Source organism: Synchiropus splendidus, chromosome 6, assembly GCF_027744825.2.
Source record: "Synchiropus splendidus isolate RoL2022-P1 chromosome 6, RoL_Sspl_1.0, whole genome shotgun sequence".
In the NCBI taxonomy this organism is placed as follows: Eukaryota; Metazoa; Chordata; class Actinopteri; order Syngnathiformes; family Callionymidae; genus Synchiropus; species Synchiropus splendidus.
Window position 1 is genome coordinate 12,386,803 of NC_071339.1, and position 16,583 is coordinate 12,403,385.

General features: G+C 40.5%; 1 protein-coding gene and 1 long non-coding RNA gene across 5 annotated transcripts in view; one reads left to right on the plus strand and one right to left on the minus strand.

Moving 5' to 3' along the window:
* The window catches only part of uba7 (ubiquitin-like modifier activating enzyme 7), a 31,636-nt gene that overhangs the window by 5,934 nt on the left and 9,119 nt on the right, over window positions 1-16,583 (plus strand). For all 4 annotated transcript variants that reach the window (XR_008414865.1, XM_053868456.1, XM_053868457.1 and 1 more), the window contains exons 16-21: window positions 2,947-3,160; window positions 4,850-4,924; window positions 6,024-6,225; window positions 6,303-6,388; window positions 7,899-7,991; window positions 9,730-9,921. Coding sequence is in view for 3 of the 4 variants with exons in the window: in XM_053868456.1 (XP_053724431.1) it covers window positions 2,947-3,160; window positions 4,850-4,924; window positions 6,024-6,225; window positions 6,303-6,388; window positions 7,899-7,991; window positions 9,730-9,921 (862 nt within the window). In the remaining variant the exon portion in view is untranslated. The remainder of the gene's footprint in view (window positions 1-2,946; window positions 3,161-4,849; window positions 4,925-6,023; window positions 6,226-6,302; window positions 6,389-7,898; window positions 7,992-9,729; window positions 9,922-16,583) is intronic.
* On the minus strand, window positions 7,763-9,133 carry LOC128760790 (uncharacterized). Its single transcript, XR_008414866.1, has 3 exons — window positions 8,840-9,133; window positions 8,141-8,331; window positions 7,763-8,071 (listed from the first exon to the last, which is right to left on the minus strand). It is a non-coding gene; the product is annotated as an uncharacterized LOC128760790 (long non-coding RNA).

A 16,583-nucleotide genomic window follows, 5' to 3' on the forward strand; every position in this document is an offset into this window, starting at 1 on the left:
AATGTTTTTCCGCTTTCTGGCGAAACATTCCGGCAGCGTACGAGAGCTAATGAAGTGTTCGTGGCACATTATTTGTTTTATGAACAGGAAGACGTGTTGTGCTTTTGGCAGCAAAACGCTCGTAAAAGTCCATTAACAGTGGATCCCTGTTCAGCTTTTTGCACTGCTATTTTGTGAAGCTTTTATTTGCAATGAGAGACCCTGCCAGAGCGGCTCCTCGGATCATTCAGCTGCTTAAACCCCTCCACCATGAAGAGCTTGTTAATCATGGGAAAATAAGTGACGTTATAGTTTCATACCTAAGTAAGTCCTAAGTACATTCATGAGAGGTGAAAACCCCCTCTAGACTAGACGCAAAGGTTTCTGCTAAGATGGCAGAGTTGGCAGTTGGAACTGACTCTGCTATCTTGTTGCATCCCAGATTTTGCTGTTGTTGCGGCAAAAGAAAGAATTTTCAACTTCTTCAACTTCAACGTACACAGCGCCATCTTATGATGGATGATCCCCCTAGAAGCTGGACTTTAAAAATAGCTTCTGCGTGGCAGAGATTATTTGTTAGGGCTCTGTTCATCTGTAAACAAAATAAGGGCTGGTAGGAATACAGGCGCACTTAGCGTAAATTCTGGAATATTAGCCATGGCCACTAAATTTAAGAAGAAAAAAAGATCTTGTTCAAATATGAACCGCGGGTGCAGTGGTGCTGTCTGTGTCGTAGAAAGGTCAGTGGTGCAACTAGTTTTGAAAACAGGTTCCAGCATGGAGATTGACTCATGAAACAAGCTGGCCAATGTTCTGAAGTAGAATCATGAACTTCCCACATCTTTTACTGACATTAAAGCGCTCAAAATGCATTGTTTTCACCTGTGTGTCCGAAGTTCTGACACCACAGCTGGTCTCAGCTGCTTCTTCTCGTCTCCGGTCCTCCACAACTCTGTGGGCGGAGCTGCGGACACACGGGCAACAGCGCATTTTGAGCGCTTTAATGTCAATAAAACGCATGTGATTTCATTGGTTTGATGTGAGGCAATAAATTTAAACATGGCCCACGACATAGTTTTGTAATACCTATTATTATCAGTTGGTAAAGTCTCTCCCTCCTTTCATACTGCAAATCCCATGATGCCTTGCTACAAATAACACTGAATGCTCACAGTCTAGACACAGAGTTGCTGATCCTCATCCTTGAACACTCGGATGCAGATTATCGGAGTCTAAGTGAACTTTGACTTGATGTTAGAAGGTTGGGCTCATACTGTCATGAATTCATATAATTGTCATATGTCATGTTCTTCTATTCTCTCTCTTGTATTTTAGAATGTAAAACTGAACCTAAATATAACAGGAAGCCACTTGCTATTCTTCAGGCCCACGCTTCGTCTGAGATTTCTTCATCGGAGCCCTTCTAATCCTGAGTCTCTTAGCTCATCCCGGTGTTTGTTTGGCAGGGATTCCACGTAATCCACCAGACTGTAACGCGTTTACACTCGGGGCTGGTTTCTGTGTGACCAAAATCCAACTAAAATCATTTGGATTTTCCGAGTCACTCATCAAGTTCTCCTCCTCGTGCTTTTCTGCGTAAGATCTGTGTCTTATTGATGAGCTCAGCCGTCTAATCCAGTAGATGCTGTGTCCTGATTATGACACCATGGAAAGCACTGGTCACGTTTTGTTGGTTCCGACCGACTTCACAGGTCGGTGTAAAACTCAAAATGTTCTTGTTCAGACTTGTTTGCTGCAAGAACTTCCATACAGTGAGTCATTTCACCGCCACACCACAACACCATTCAGTTCTTGGAAAATACATTTTTTTGTCCCTCTTCACATGGTGTTAAAATGTGTTGCCTCATGTCCGATTTGTCGACCACAATAGGTACTCACCGCTCTAACGGGTGACCACATTGAGAACAGACACACAGGACATCCCATCACTCCTCCAAAATAAAGATAGAACGCGTGCGCTTAAATGTTTTCTACATAAATGTAGACAAGTGAATAGTCGTTTCTTTGCTCCTCTTCACTGTCAGCAACGTAGACTTATATTATTGAAAAATATTTTGAGCTGCAGCTGAGTCAAAGTAACAACTAGAAAGGCACTGGGACAGCGCATACCTCTGTCTAATCTTTCTCTTCTATTTTATATTATTTTATTAACAGCACTTTATTTCTAACCACTCTCCTAGTTGGTGGGACCCCCCACTGACCATAGCAATATATTCTATTCCGATTCTGATTCTGCTGGTGGCAGTACTGTCACAGGTGTTTAATTTTACAAACATGGGAGGTTGAAGAAGAGGTGCACTCAGGAAACAATCGAGAAACTTACAAACATACATTTTTGTTCATTTAAAATTCAATGGAGGAGTCCTTACAAGATTCATAAATCCAAATGAACTGACAGAATATCAGTAGAATTCATCACTTCTACCTTAGTACAAGTGCTTTTTTTGGGCCACGAAAATATTGCGATTTTACTTAAACAAAAAGGAAACATGAAAACAAACGGATAATACGTGATGCATCATGGAGGTGGAGATGAACATGATGGTTTTCAGCATGTTTGTCATGAGAATATCCAAAAAGAGACATCATATTGATTGAAGTCTGTTGCTTGCAGAATTCAAGTCGTTCATTCTGGCCGGACATATGAAGACTCGGTTGTAGATTAGAGAGAAATTTACTTCTCATGATTAAAAACTAGTGTCAAAATCTTCTTATCTGCTTCCTTGTATCTTTATCGCTTCTTGACTGGCAGTGTTCCATTCCATATTTTTGCAACTGTTTACAGCAGAGCATGCTATATTTATCATTTTCCTTTCTATCCTATTGTTTCTGTAATGTCTTCTTTAGTCTTTTAGAGCTCTCTCACTTCATATCGCACCATCCAAAGCAGATTTGTAGCCTGTCTGCCTTAATACACATCAAGATGCTTGGTGTTCTGTCACTCAGGGATCCTCCTGGCTTCATGAAGCGGACTTTGGATCTCAGTGATTCTGAGGCTTTGGAGATACTCGATGGCGTCCGGAGAAGCGTGTCGGATGCTCAGTCTGAAGGCCAACGCCCGGCCAACTGGGCCGACTGTGTCCAGTGGGCTCGTCGGAAGTGGCAGACTCTTTATCATGATGACATCGTTCAGCTTTTGCACTGCTTTCCTCCTGAGCAGGTAAAATTGGAGGCGCAACACTGGAACGCATTCTATTTTGTTTCTTGGCTCCTTCTCTCAGCGAGGTTGGCCAGTGTTTGAAACCTGACCCACGGAGCAGTGCTGAAGATGAATATCTCTGTGCTGCTCTTGGGGTTGGTAATCTGCTGAAGCATGCAGACAGTGATGTCACATGTTGCTGTCACACCTGGGGGCGCAGGGATCTGTATCAACCCAAACAGACCCTCATTAACCCTGGTGCCAGTCACTCTGTATCTGCAGGGTTCAAGTCCCAGCAATGGCGGCTCATTTTCAAACCATAACGTTCCAGTTCAGCCTTCGCTCTGTGGTTTATGAGTGGGCATCCAGTTGTGTTAGAGCAAGTGTGATTCACCACAAGCCGATCAGGCAGTTGCTTTTTATGACGCTTCTCCTTTTTATGTGCCAGTTGTGACAGTTTCATTGCCTCACTGGAAGGTTCACCTCCGAACTTTCAGAGGAAGTTTGATAAGACCACTGCTGACCGTTAACTGTCACAATAGGAGCTTAATAAAACGGTGGATCACTATTGACTCTGTCGTACTGAAGCTGAGTGAGTTCACCACATTGAACAATGTGACGCAATGTGCGCTGGTGAATAGGGAGCAATGTTAGTTTGTGCTTTAATGTAACAAGCTAAATATTAATTGACAAATTTGGTAAGATTAATGAGTAAAATATGATTATTAACACCACCTTTTGTACATTTAAAATTGAATGTAAATATCACTGCAGTATGCAATCTTCTTTTTCAATTAAGAAAATAATAGAATTGAATAATATTTTATAAATAACAATTTTAAGAACAAAATAGACAAAAATCATAGTATATTATATTATTATGATATTGGACAACATTACAAAACAATATAATTGTTTCCGTATGAGTTGTAAACTATATAAAAACACATTATGATGGACACTCATTTTCAGTTTAAGAAAACAGGAAGGTCAGCATTTGGATATTTGTATATGACAGTTAAACTTGTTTTTTACATTGGTAAATTAAAATAAAAACACCAAAACAGGAAAGAAAGAATGCTTCTTGCATTCAAATGCATTGCTTAACAAAGAAACAAAGTCAATAGAAACTGGATCTGGCTTCATAAAGGCTGAACAGACGTGGTGAGAGATTATCTTTTGGCAGAAATGTCTGGGATTTATGAATGAAATTATTGTTCCACACCACACTTTTATGAAATACATGAGAGTAACTCCCAAAATAAACAGACTCAGTCAAATTCAAAACACTGCCCAAATGGCACCTCAGACATCATGACTGGTGCGTGTTAATAATCACATTTGATCAGGAGTGTTAACAAAACACGTTGTTGCCAGTGTGTTTCTCTTGAGGAGAAAGTGTGTGGAGCCTTTTGGCGACAACAGAAGGTCCCAGCACTGAAAAGTCTCACCACTTAAAGGAGATACTCTCCTTCCTGAGGGCCATTTGGCAACATCAAAGCCTCTTTTGTTCCTCTATCAGGAGCACAAATTGTGGAGTCGACACACAACTGATAGCAATACAGTACTCGCCTGCCCGTATGGCCATCGTAAACAAATGCGCTGAATTCAAAGCAGAAAGGGAAAAAAAAAAAACAACAAAAAAGTGAAGTGTAGAATGACTCGTATGATATCTTCTTTATGTGATGAAAGGCTTTCTTTTGGTTTCAGCTAACTGAATCTGGTGTACCCTTCTGGTCTGGATCCAAAAAATGCCCTCGTCCTCTGACCTTTGACCCTGATGAGGTAAGCCTGCTCCTACATTGATCCCCAGTCTGTTTCATGCCTTCCGAGCTCATCTGAGTCTTAGTCAATAGGTATTTACATTCTCCCTTTATCAGCTCTGATAAAGACTGTTCCAGCTGCATACAGAAGCCTTATCAGTTCAGAGTGTCTCACTTGCTGTGTGAGACTTCGCATCCTCATTATACCACAGTGGGACAATAACAAACAACTTACATTTGGTGTCAACTTTTTCATAGCTGAAGCCATTGTATTCCCACCAACTCATATCAAATGTATGTGTTTGCCACCATCATTGTTGGTCCCTGTGAGGTCATTTACATCAGGAGGAGAATGATTTCTAAATAGAAGAGTGAACCGAGCTAAAAAAATACAATTAGAAAATCAAAATAATTCGTTTAAATATCTTTAAATAAATGTATTGATTTATATTATATATTGATTAATATTTCTTTAAATTATTCTGTTCTTATATATATCTGTTATTATATATTGTAAATATTTTTTACAAAAAGATATATATAAAAAGTATATATATATATACATATATATGTATATATTTTTTTTTTCTTTCCATGTAGATCAGCCATAAAAAGTACTCTTAAACTAAATATCTTGAACATTAAGGATTTCATTATTATTATTATTATTATTATTATTGTTGTTGTTGTTGCTGTTGTTGTATTTTCTTTTACTCTTAATTATTTACTTGAAAAAAAAATGCAGAAATTGAAAAAAATATTTTTTTTTATTTTTTATATAATTTTACAAACTGCATCAATGAATGAGGAATTAGTACCAGGCAGATGGTTATTAATAGTTTGGTTAAAAAAAAGAAAGAAAAATATTGCAACTGAAACTTTTTGACACTAATATTTTCACATCAGTTTAACATTGATAAGGTAAACATAAGCTCAGTCTTATAAAGTCACATCCTAACACACTCTTTTCTCAGCGTGGCCTTTTAGGACCAGATCAATGCATGAAAATGGTTGCCTGTGGCCCAGGGCCTTACTTTGAACATGCAAACCATAAACATGAAAAGAATTTATTAGCTAACGCGAATAAACGTTTCAATGGCTTTTCTGAATTTGTCTCTCAGTCCTCACACTTGGATTACGTGGTGGCGGCAGCAAACCTCTACGCTCAGATCTACAAACTCCAGGGTTCTTCAGACCGTCCATCGATCAGGAGAACCCTTGAGAAAGTCCATGTTGCTTCATTCACTCCCAGTTCGTCTGTGAAGATCCATCTCACTGACCAAGAGATGGAGGAGGAGAAAGCAAAAGACAGTGATGACACTGGTAAAGTATTTGAACCTAGTTTCCATCTTGCGAATCCTTCACATCTTCCTTTCAATGCTGTACTGTCTTTACATCAGACAAAGCCCGTCTGGAAGAGTTGAAAGGACTCTTGGCCAGTCTGAGACCCTCAGCCGCGGAGATGTACCCCATTGACTTTGAGAAGGTGAGGATAAAAGAAGCCACAGACAGTTTGGCGGCCGGAACTTAGCAGGGAGCAGAACTTTGCTGCTTTCAAGTAATGTCTCCGTCCTTTATCCCCAGTTCTCCTTCCAGTCTTCATTAAACAGAACATGTCTTGATTTACCGCTTCAGCCAAGGCCAAGGGACTCATATATATATATATATATATATATATATATATATATATATATATATATATATATATATATATATATATATATATATTTTTTTTTTTTTTTTTTTTTTTTTTTTTCATGAGGTTGTCTTGTTTTGTCAGCAGTTGCTGTACAAGCAACAGAAAGAGTGCAACTGTTTGGCCATAAAAGTATCATTTTATGACGAAGTCTGTCTCCCAGGAGCTGAAAATTTTTAAACATTCCTCTTCTTTATTAAACATCACAAGCAAGTTTTATGGATAAAATAGGAAACAGACAGGCTAACAGTATTGAAACGCCAAGTGGTGTTTTTATTTGACAGATAGGTGTTGAGCCTTAAAGATTTGCAATTTTATCAGTAAATCCAAGGACCACAAATGGCCCCTGGGCCTGACTTTGGGAACCACTGGTCTATAAAGAGTCTCGGAAGAATGATGTAGTCAGTGGTTTTGGTTTTCATGAACTTTTAAGATATGTTCTTCATAAATATCAGTAGTTAGAATCCAAAAATTCAGATGTACCTCACATTGTTTGCATCATTTTTTGGATTCACTTCGCAATTGTAGCAGATGTCATAAATGACGTCATTGCCTGTAGTCCTGTATGACGCAAATCTAAAAAGCTCAACTGAGCCAGTCATATCTCTGACCGTCATCATCTTGACCCTTTGACCCTTCCAATTAGCCAATTTCAGTTGGACCTGAGCAGCGTGTTGTTGCAGCAACCAGTCAATAAAGCTTCATATTGAACTGAGCATGTAAAGAAGGCAGACGTGATGCCGTTGCCCCTGTATCGACTGTGGTGTGTTTTGGAATTTCGGCAGCTTATAAATGCCAGCTGAGGCTGAGCACACTGTCGGTGACGGTGTGTGAGGTAAGTCAGGTCAAATGTCCTCCTGGATGAAAGAAAGCTCTTCCTTCAATTCCACGCTGGTCGGGCTGAGGATGGATGGAATGTGTGTAGGCGGCCTTTTTTCAGAGGCATCAGGTTGCCCGCTCGGTGCTTCCTCACGGCCCTGCAGGCCACTCCTGAGTGACAGACGCCCGCTCGCTCTTTGTAGAGCCGCTGAGGTAGCGGGATGACCTCACCGTGCCGGTGATCTGACTTTTACTGCAGTCGCAATGAGTCTGGTTTGGGGCTGATTGAAGTGGCACAAAGGTATCAGAGTTAAATGGAAACAGACGACCTCGCATGACCCCGTGGTGATGTCTCCAAGTTATTATTTCTGCAAATATTCATGTCACACATTAAACAAAAAAAACAATCCTGACTCAGTTGTAGGAGCATTTTGAATCAAACTTTTTTGACTGATAAGTGTCTCCCTCTTCTTTGCTTCAGGACGATGATACCAACTTTCACATGGACTACGTTGTTGCTGCTTCCAACCTGAGGGCAGAGAACTACGGCATCCCCACAGCTGATCGACACAAGGTGAACTCTGTCCGTCAGCGCTGGTAGCGTAGGAAGAGAGTATCCCACGGACCACTTCTGCTCTCCTGGGGGGCGTTGAACTGCGCACACCTGCCCTTTAGCCTCGGCACCTTATTATTGCCGGAGCAGAACTAATCACAGCACTTTACCTGTCGCCTGAGAGGTGACACCTGAGCCGCGCCGTGTACCCGCCGCCGCTGCAGACGCACACACAGCATCAGGAGGTGGCGTGGGGGATGGTCACTGCTGAGTGAGGGGCAGACAAAGCAGTGCCGTGCCTTTGTGTTCGTGCTGAAATGTGCACGCGTTGCAGCACGTTTAGGGATTACTTTACTCACCTCTGCAATAAAGTACAGTTTCAGGATCAGTTCTAGAAGAATATAACCAACAACACATTTATTGATCTGTTTAGTACAGTTGCTTGTCACTCCGCTTTCCTCCCACTGTAACGAAAAGAAAACTGCAGGCAATATGGCTGTACTTTTCTGCAAATCTATAAAGGAGCATTAAGCAAAAAACACTATCTGGAGTTATTTTAAAGTAGGTTATTTTAGTCCCCCAACTCCATCTACAGTATATGGAGCCATGCGTCTTCACAAGGTTTTGGCATTAAACTCGCTAGTTTCAGAGTAAAATAAAATGTTGCAGAGACCGTGTTGTCTTTTTAATCACAAAAATGATAGATGTGGAGTAGCTAAAGCACAGAGTCGCACATTTGATCATCGCTGTGAGCCTGGACTCACTTAGCAACCATGCTAACGGTTGCAAATGTGGAGGTAATATTGTCTCCTTAAACCAACAAAATCAGGTTTTCTAATCTTCTTGAGAGAACCAACGATAAAAACGACCTCAGTGAAGGAAGTTGAAGACAAATCTGGAGATCATGGTCGTGGCCAGTTCCAAAACACAGCCGCACATCACTCAGTCTGGTCGTTGTCCAGCGACTGGGCTACATGCTACAGTGGCTTAGTCCAGCTATTACCCACGGTATCCAGGTTGTGGAGTCCGACTAAGAAAAATTCCAATTCCTCTCCAGTAGTCTCACTGAGCTGTTCACTTGCATTTAGTCCGAACTTAGTCAGACTATCGCAATATATCGATTTTCTGAGTCACCATATACAGTGGCCCACGTTTCAGCTAAAATCAAGTGTCCAATGAGAGAGCTGCCTCATGTCACATGCTTTCCTGAGACTGTAGAGGTGGGCAGTGTATGATATATTGTCATCAGTGACATCATCAAACTGTTGATAATGCAATGTCACAAAATGTAGTATAAATACTTTCACAAAAAGAAAACGATAATGCACTGACTGTAACTGCTACAGTGCGAACATGTACCTGTGTCGCAGAAGTCGATCATATGAAGAGTCACAGAACAAAATACAGTCTGTTAAACTGCCGGCCTGAAACTACAACATTGTTAGAAACATGGATGGAACTTTGTTTTTGTTTTTTTTAATAATGACACATTAGATTATTTAAAGAAGAACATCTCCATATCATATAAATATTTTTTTGTGGGGGTACTCTTTGGCCACCCGTACTTGCATTAAAATATTATGTCTCATACAACCGATTTAAAATGCAGTTTCCCCTATAAAATAAAACATAAACTTCCATAAATTCTCCTGTTTTATTTCTTTATTCGATTTTTTTCTTTCCTATCTGAAAGTGTTGCATGGACAGAAGCCCTGCTCACTGTCCTGGCACCACTGAAGATTTCTCTTCCTCTTCACAGAGTAAGGGCATTGCTGGCCAAATCATTCCCGCCATTGCCACCACCACCGCTGCAGTGGCCGGCCTGATGTGTCTTGAACTGTACAAACTGGTGCAGGGTCACCGGAAGATCAGCTCCTACCGCGTGGCGTTCCTAAACCTGGGTTGCTCTTACTTTGTCTTGGCTCAGCCAGGCCAGGTGGAGCATTTCGAGGTGAGTGATAGTTCTTCCTGCTGAAGCTATTTTTAGGGAAGCCATTGCAGTTGGAAAGAAAAAAGCTCACAAATAGGCGTCAGTCATAGAAGGGGAACCTGGGAGAGGCTGGTTAAACAGAGCCTCACTGTAGATGCATTCATAGCTCGGGTATTTTGTGAGATTTTCACACATCCTCACAACTTGGAAAGCACTTCATGAATGAGAGCTCTCAGTGTCGATACAGCACAGCTGCTTGGATGTTCCTTGAGGGACTTTCTGTTTATCATCAATCACACAAATACACAATTAGTATTGGTTGCTGCTACGCATTTTTGGATGAAACAATCTTTTTTTTTTTTTTTTGTTGATAAACATCAACTAAAAATAACCATCCAAATTCAACTCTATGTCTGTTTGACTCCCCGCGTGATGTATTGTTTCTTACTGAGAACTAATGTCAGGTACAGACAGAGGTTGTTCAGGGTCAACATGTGGAGTAATTCTGTCTGGAAGTACGTGAGGCAGCAGTGACAGGAGGCTCGGAGACAGTGGGGTTCGGGTTTCAGCGTTAGTGGGAGGCACATGCAGCTGGGCTGAAGTGGAGATGGAAGTTAGATTGGCAATGGCTGGTGTGGTTTTTGCGCACTCACTGTATGAGGTAGATATAGTTACTATGTAACATACTTTTCAGAGCCTGAAATGATGCAGTACAATGTTTTTTCAGTTTTCTTCAGGGGGTTGAATGTTCATTATGGAGCCATAAATTATATAAACAGCCTCTGCTATGATCTGGTCTGTCTGACATCCACTTTATATGTCTGTAGAGCAATGTGAAGAGTAGGGAAATTTCAAGTATCAAGCATCAACCAGTGATTTTGTTCTCGAATCCCTTGTGACAGTGTGTTTATATGGAGGTGAATTTCTGCCATCAGATTTGAAATTGAGCGAAAATCCACCCAAAACAAAAATTTGGATATATACTTTATATAAACTACAGTTTTTCATTTTATGAACAAGAAACGTATGTATAGATTAATTTTTTTTGGTTTGTTTTGTTTTTAATTTTCCATCACCTTTATTATTTTAGCTTTTTTTAGCAATTAAAAGCTTGCATTAAAATAAACTGTATTAATAATTATTATAATAATTATTATTAGTAGTATTTCAGAGATTTAAGAGCAGAGACTTACCTCCACATGTTTACAAAACCAGAAAACACCTTCCTTTAACATCTCGTCCAATGAGCCAGATTACTTCAGCATGGTTTTGAGCCACTTTAACAAGTTTATGGGTCTGTAAAGTCTTGTCTTTGGTTTCTGTTTTAAAAAATGAGCCATAAATTGTCGTCTAAACTCAGGATGTTTTCGTCTTTGTTTGAATACAGCCTATAAACAGAGCTGGGAAACTGTAGCCAAAGAGTTACAGTGTTGAGCTGACGGGGGCAGTCTGCTGTTTGTTTACATATTTCCTCCTTCTGTGAGATGTTAGGGGCTGAGTGGGGATCCTTGGAATGAATTTCAGAGGCAGCTCGACAAATTTGTTTCAACTCTAGTAGAATGGACAGAGCACAACCTTTCAGGTGTGTGGTGGAGCAGATTGTATTGATGTGCTAGTAAACAGCCAGTATCTTTAGGGGGGTTCCAGTCCTTTGGGGTGAAGGGAGGGCCGCCGCACTATAAAAGCAAGATGGGATGGCTGTTACTTGATATCAATGAACTGTGGCTGATCTTGTAAAGGGAGAAGTCAAAGTCGTGGCAAAAGCAAACTAAGACCTTTTTTTTTTCTAACGGCTTGTCTGATGTGTGATGTTGAGCAGCTGCACGTCTGGAGCGGCTTCAGCACCGACAGAGTCCAACAATAATTACTCATAATCGTCCTAAGTTTGGGTTTGATACGCAGAGATTAGCGGGAGTGTTTTTTTTGTCTCTGCCTGAGCATTTACTTTCTGACTTCATTTTGAAAAGTTTGGGCTAAATTGTTTATTTTTAACTGAGTTCAATGCACTAAGTCACAGCCCTGAGGAAATATTTTATTTAGGTGAGACCAAACTGACTTTTAACGCCATAAAATATTTTCCAGATCTCCTCCAACAAGCTGCTCGTTCAGGCCAGGTGATTTTCACCAAGCAGGATTGTCCTCTATTCATCCGTCATAGGCTGTTTCTGACTGCAGGGTCACTGTTGCATGGTGGATGTGAAGTGCAAAACACATTTACAAACCTTTGAAACAAATGAACAAATAGAGAAACACATTTACAAACATTTCAAACAAACTTCTTCATTTTTTGTAAATATGTTTTTAGAGTTTGTGAATGTGTTTCCAGTGTATCCATTTTTTTCTATCCAAAGAATCATGCGGAAAGTGAGAGGGCCAAATTACAGATGTGATCTGGAAGCGGTAGCAGGAATGTTCCACTTGTACCAATTGCAGGTGATCACCATTGCCAGTTGACGAAAATGCACAAGGATGTTATTCCCATTTTACAAAAAAAAAAAAAAAAGTAAAAATTATAGTCTCTGAAAACGCATTTGGAAATTCACTTACAAACTCAAGAAAAAAGAAAGTAAGTAGTAGAAAGTAGTTTTGCACTTCTCAGCCACCATACTGCTGCGTTCAAATGGGATTGGAACATCCGTTGTTTTAGATGAGATTAGATGAAATTCGATTTTGCGGAAACACAACCTGTCACAGCAGCTAATGACAACAAACACACAAAATTACCCAAGACATTAAAGATACACAACAAACATCAACGACGTCCACAAATAACAATTAAAATTAGATGTTCTTTATTATCCCCACAGTGGGGGAAATACATAAATAGGTAATACATTGTATAAGAATAAATTGTATAAATAGATAATATATCAACAAATGATTGACAATGGTCATCCACCAGTCCCATCAGATTTTTCTGACAGCACTTGAGTTGACTTGCCTCTAGCATCTTTAGCTACACTGAAACCATGTTAGACAACAGAGCACCACAGTTGTTATTGGTTTGACCACATTATGTTTTATAAAGTCATGTTTTCTGTGATGTATTTATTATCCTGAAGGCAGCACTCACGTCCTTAGAGTCGTGACTGTAGCTGAAGGTAGGAGCTTCAGTCACTTCATCCTTGCAATTGCTTTACATATAATGGCTATACTTCAGTAATATTGGAGATAACAGGTAACACTTCAGGTGATGTGTCTCAAAAGGCCAACTTTTATATTGAGGAGTCTCAAAGTCAAAGTAAATAAAAGCTAATCCTTCTCTTTCAAACGCCCATGATGGCCCCAACACACCCGTGTTTGTCTGTAATTGAATTAAGAACGTTGTAGCTCCACTCCTGATCCCCAAAAAAAGCCGATCCAAGGTCAGCGCTCACACAGCCTCTTTGTTAATTGCCCGCAGAAATGACGGCTATTTCCTGCCTTCACCCGGAGCTGTGTATTGAAACCAGATTTCCAGGAGAGCCCGGCAGGATCGGGCTGTACGGTCTGCGGAGCAACACCAATAGACTATTGTGCCACATCCTCTTTTTCCGACTTCCCTCGTGGTCAAATAAAAGTTTCTTAAATATCACTGAGTGTTGTTCATCCACAACACAGCCTGAGCAGTGCAGTTCTGCGCTCTTATATAAGAGAAGGTCTCGCAAATAACAGGGTCGCGCCCAGACAAAATGGGACAACAATGGGGGGAATTTGCCTCACATGTGGTTATCACATGTGGTTAAATCTGCGCTGGGCTCCGACAGAATAGAAGCAGGGTGAACATGATCCCGAACCCTCAGTCCTCCTCAGAGAGCTGCAGCATGAGGCGGCATTGTGTCGCTGGTAACTCAAGACTCACATTTCGGGCCTGAATAGTGCTGGCGGGATAATGAGTAATCTGTGATGAATGTAGTCGGCTTGTGCCTTCTGTTGTTCACCCGGGTTTGATGTTTTCCAAAAGGAGCCCGGTATTGTGTTGTCGTGCTTGTGTCGTTAAGTCAGCGCTCGTCTTGCCTTTCTTGCTTCCTATTGAGCATCTGCAGAACATGTGTATTTCTCTGCCTTCATTACCTAGATGCTGTTGGAGGTGTGAGTATATTTAAATTAGATTTACTCCAGTTTGTTTTTGCATCTACAGGCACAACAGAACCACATTATTGCCGACACAGGTTTTACTAAAAAAAAATAATTTGAAATTTGATAATTTAACGTGAGATGCCGCCGTTCGGTGAGTCTCTTGAGACTCTGCTATGTCTGTGAAATATTTACATACTGGCCTTGACAGAGAGCACTGCATTAATGAAACTTTCCACTATTAAAAGTTTCAGATTCATGTGGCTGATGAACGCTGCGTCTGACTCTAAAACAGCGGAGAAAGGCGGCTCATCTAGCTTGGTGAAATAAATGATTATTTCTTAGCTATCCGAATGTCACGCGCTGACCGGCGGGTGTTGAGATGCGCTAAGAACCAGCAGTCTCACTTTCATGAGCCCAGAAAACTCTGTGCTCCGTCATGTGCTGGCTCTTTAAATGGCGTATTTCATTTTAATGCGCTTCCCTCCACAACAGTTTCCTGTGCATGTGCTGCAGGAGGCAAACTTTAAATCATCTTCATGGCAGACTGCTGCTTCATGGCTGCTGCCTAGCCTGCCAAACAGCCAATGAAGCACACACTTTTACAATGACAATAATGATAACTAGAGAAGCACTCCAGAGCACAAAAATCTGCCAAGCGTTTTTCAGTCCACCCCCTGAAGGAAAGCTCAATTATTGCGTTAGTCCCGCTAAGTTCGGATATTAAAATGCAGTTGAAATGGTAAAGTTGGCGTCAAAGTTGCGGCTCGCCTCAGTAAATAACAATTACCCAAGACTATTAAAATAAATGTGCAGGAGTTGACTCCTCATGTCCCTCGTCGCTGAGTGACATCACATATTTAAGCTTTACGCAGATTGTAAATGTACCGAAAACACCAAAAACATTCCCACTCAACACATCAAGAACCAGCTGTTTGCAAGCGTGACGCAGAATCATACTTCCTGTTGGCGCACTAGACTCTCTTTCAAAAAAGAGGTTTGATGTCCATTTGATGCCCTGCGTGTGGTTCCTCAAAAGCGGCGAAACATTTTACTCATTGAGACACCTGTGCGTCACCTTTCTTACTTATGCATTGTATTTATTCTTGCTCACACTTTAGCACCAGATTTATTGATGTGGCGTGCAGAAATGATTCCATGTCCTTCAGTGAATAAAAGTACCAGACTACAAAATGTTCTATCGTTCTATAGAAGCGTTTTTTGCTGACTTGCCTGCTCGAGCACGGAAACGCTCGCTCAAGCTGCCTGTGGAATCTTATGAATAAAACTTATTGTATAGCTGAAACCGTTCCATGACTATGTGTTTTCAAAGTTTCCAGGCTTGGGAGGGAAGCGAAAGCAGGAGGAGGAAGTGTGGGGCGTCCAGTATGCTTCAGCTGGAAAACAAAATATTCCTATGTTGTTCTGTATTTAACGTAAAGGAAGGTGTAGCGTGGAGTGGTTTCTGCTATGTGACGTGCAGCTCGGTCAGTTTATGATGCAGAAGGAGAAGAGTAATTTACATTGGAGAACTCATTTTTGTGCTTTGGTGAAAGGAAACTGCAGTCTGGTCCTCATTCCTCTGTGAGCAACACCATATCACCTCTGACTCACGACTCCGTGATGCATTGTAGCAAGAGTCAGGTCTTTCTTTCAGACTTCAGCGTTATGATGATGTCATTAGAGGTTACGACCATTTAGAGCTGCTACTTGCTTCCTCTGCCTGAACTTTTCGATTCAACTAAAGCCCCTTTGTCTGTTACAGAGGAGTTCACCAATTCATCAACCTTTTGTAACGGCTTTCTTGTATTTGTTTGGCAAACAAGTTTGCAATATATTTTTAAATTTAGTCTTAATATCTGTACAGGATCTGTTTAAGAACATATTAAATGTATGTAAATAAACATTATTTACCAAAACACCTCTGTTCAAATGCAGGCCATAAACATTTCAACCATAAAATGGTACAAGATAATCAAACTTTATTTAAACAGATAATGACAACTCACAAAGTAATAAACAGATTTAATTTGTCACAAATTAAAATAAATGTAAACATTTAGGACTTCACAAGCTCATAGCCATATTTTTTTAGAGACATGCTGTATTAACTGGGATGGTACAGAAAAAAAGTATCACTATAAACTTGAATTAATTCAAGCACAAATGGGCCTTTATTCTATCTCTTTGAATGAGATAGAATAAAATTCAAATAATCTGGTAGTTGAAGTAATAAAAGACATTTCCGACACATTTTTATTCCCTCTCAAAACCATACTTTTAGCTGTCACTAGCTGTCACTGGTCGTGTGACTTCTTTTCTACGCAGATAAACAACAAATGCAGTTTACTTTTACTGTGTGCATATCTGTGTTGAGGTTTCATGTTATAAAAAATTGCAAAAATCACAGAGCACAATAACTCCTCTCCTCTCCAATATATAAATAGAGAATAGTTGTGAAATATATCCAGTGAAAAAAGTGAAATAACTTGTGTTGTGTTGTAGAGATTCTGGCTTCATTAGCCTTTTCATTCCCAGCTTTGTTCAATTCTCATGATAACACAGATCTTTAGAATCACAATGTCAGTGAGGCGTTCGCTCCGCTGACGTCCCTGCAAGCTCCAGCC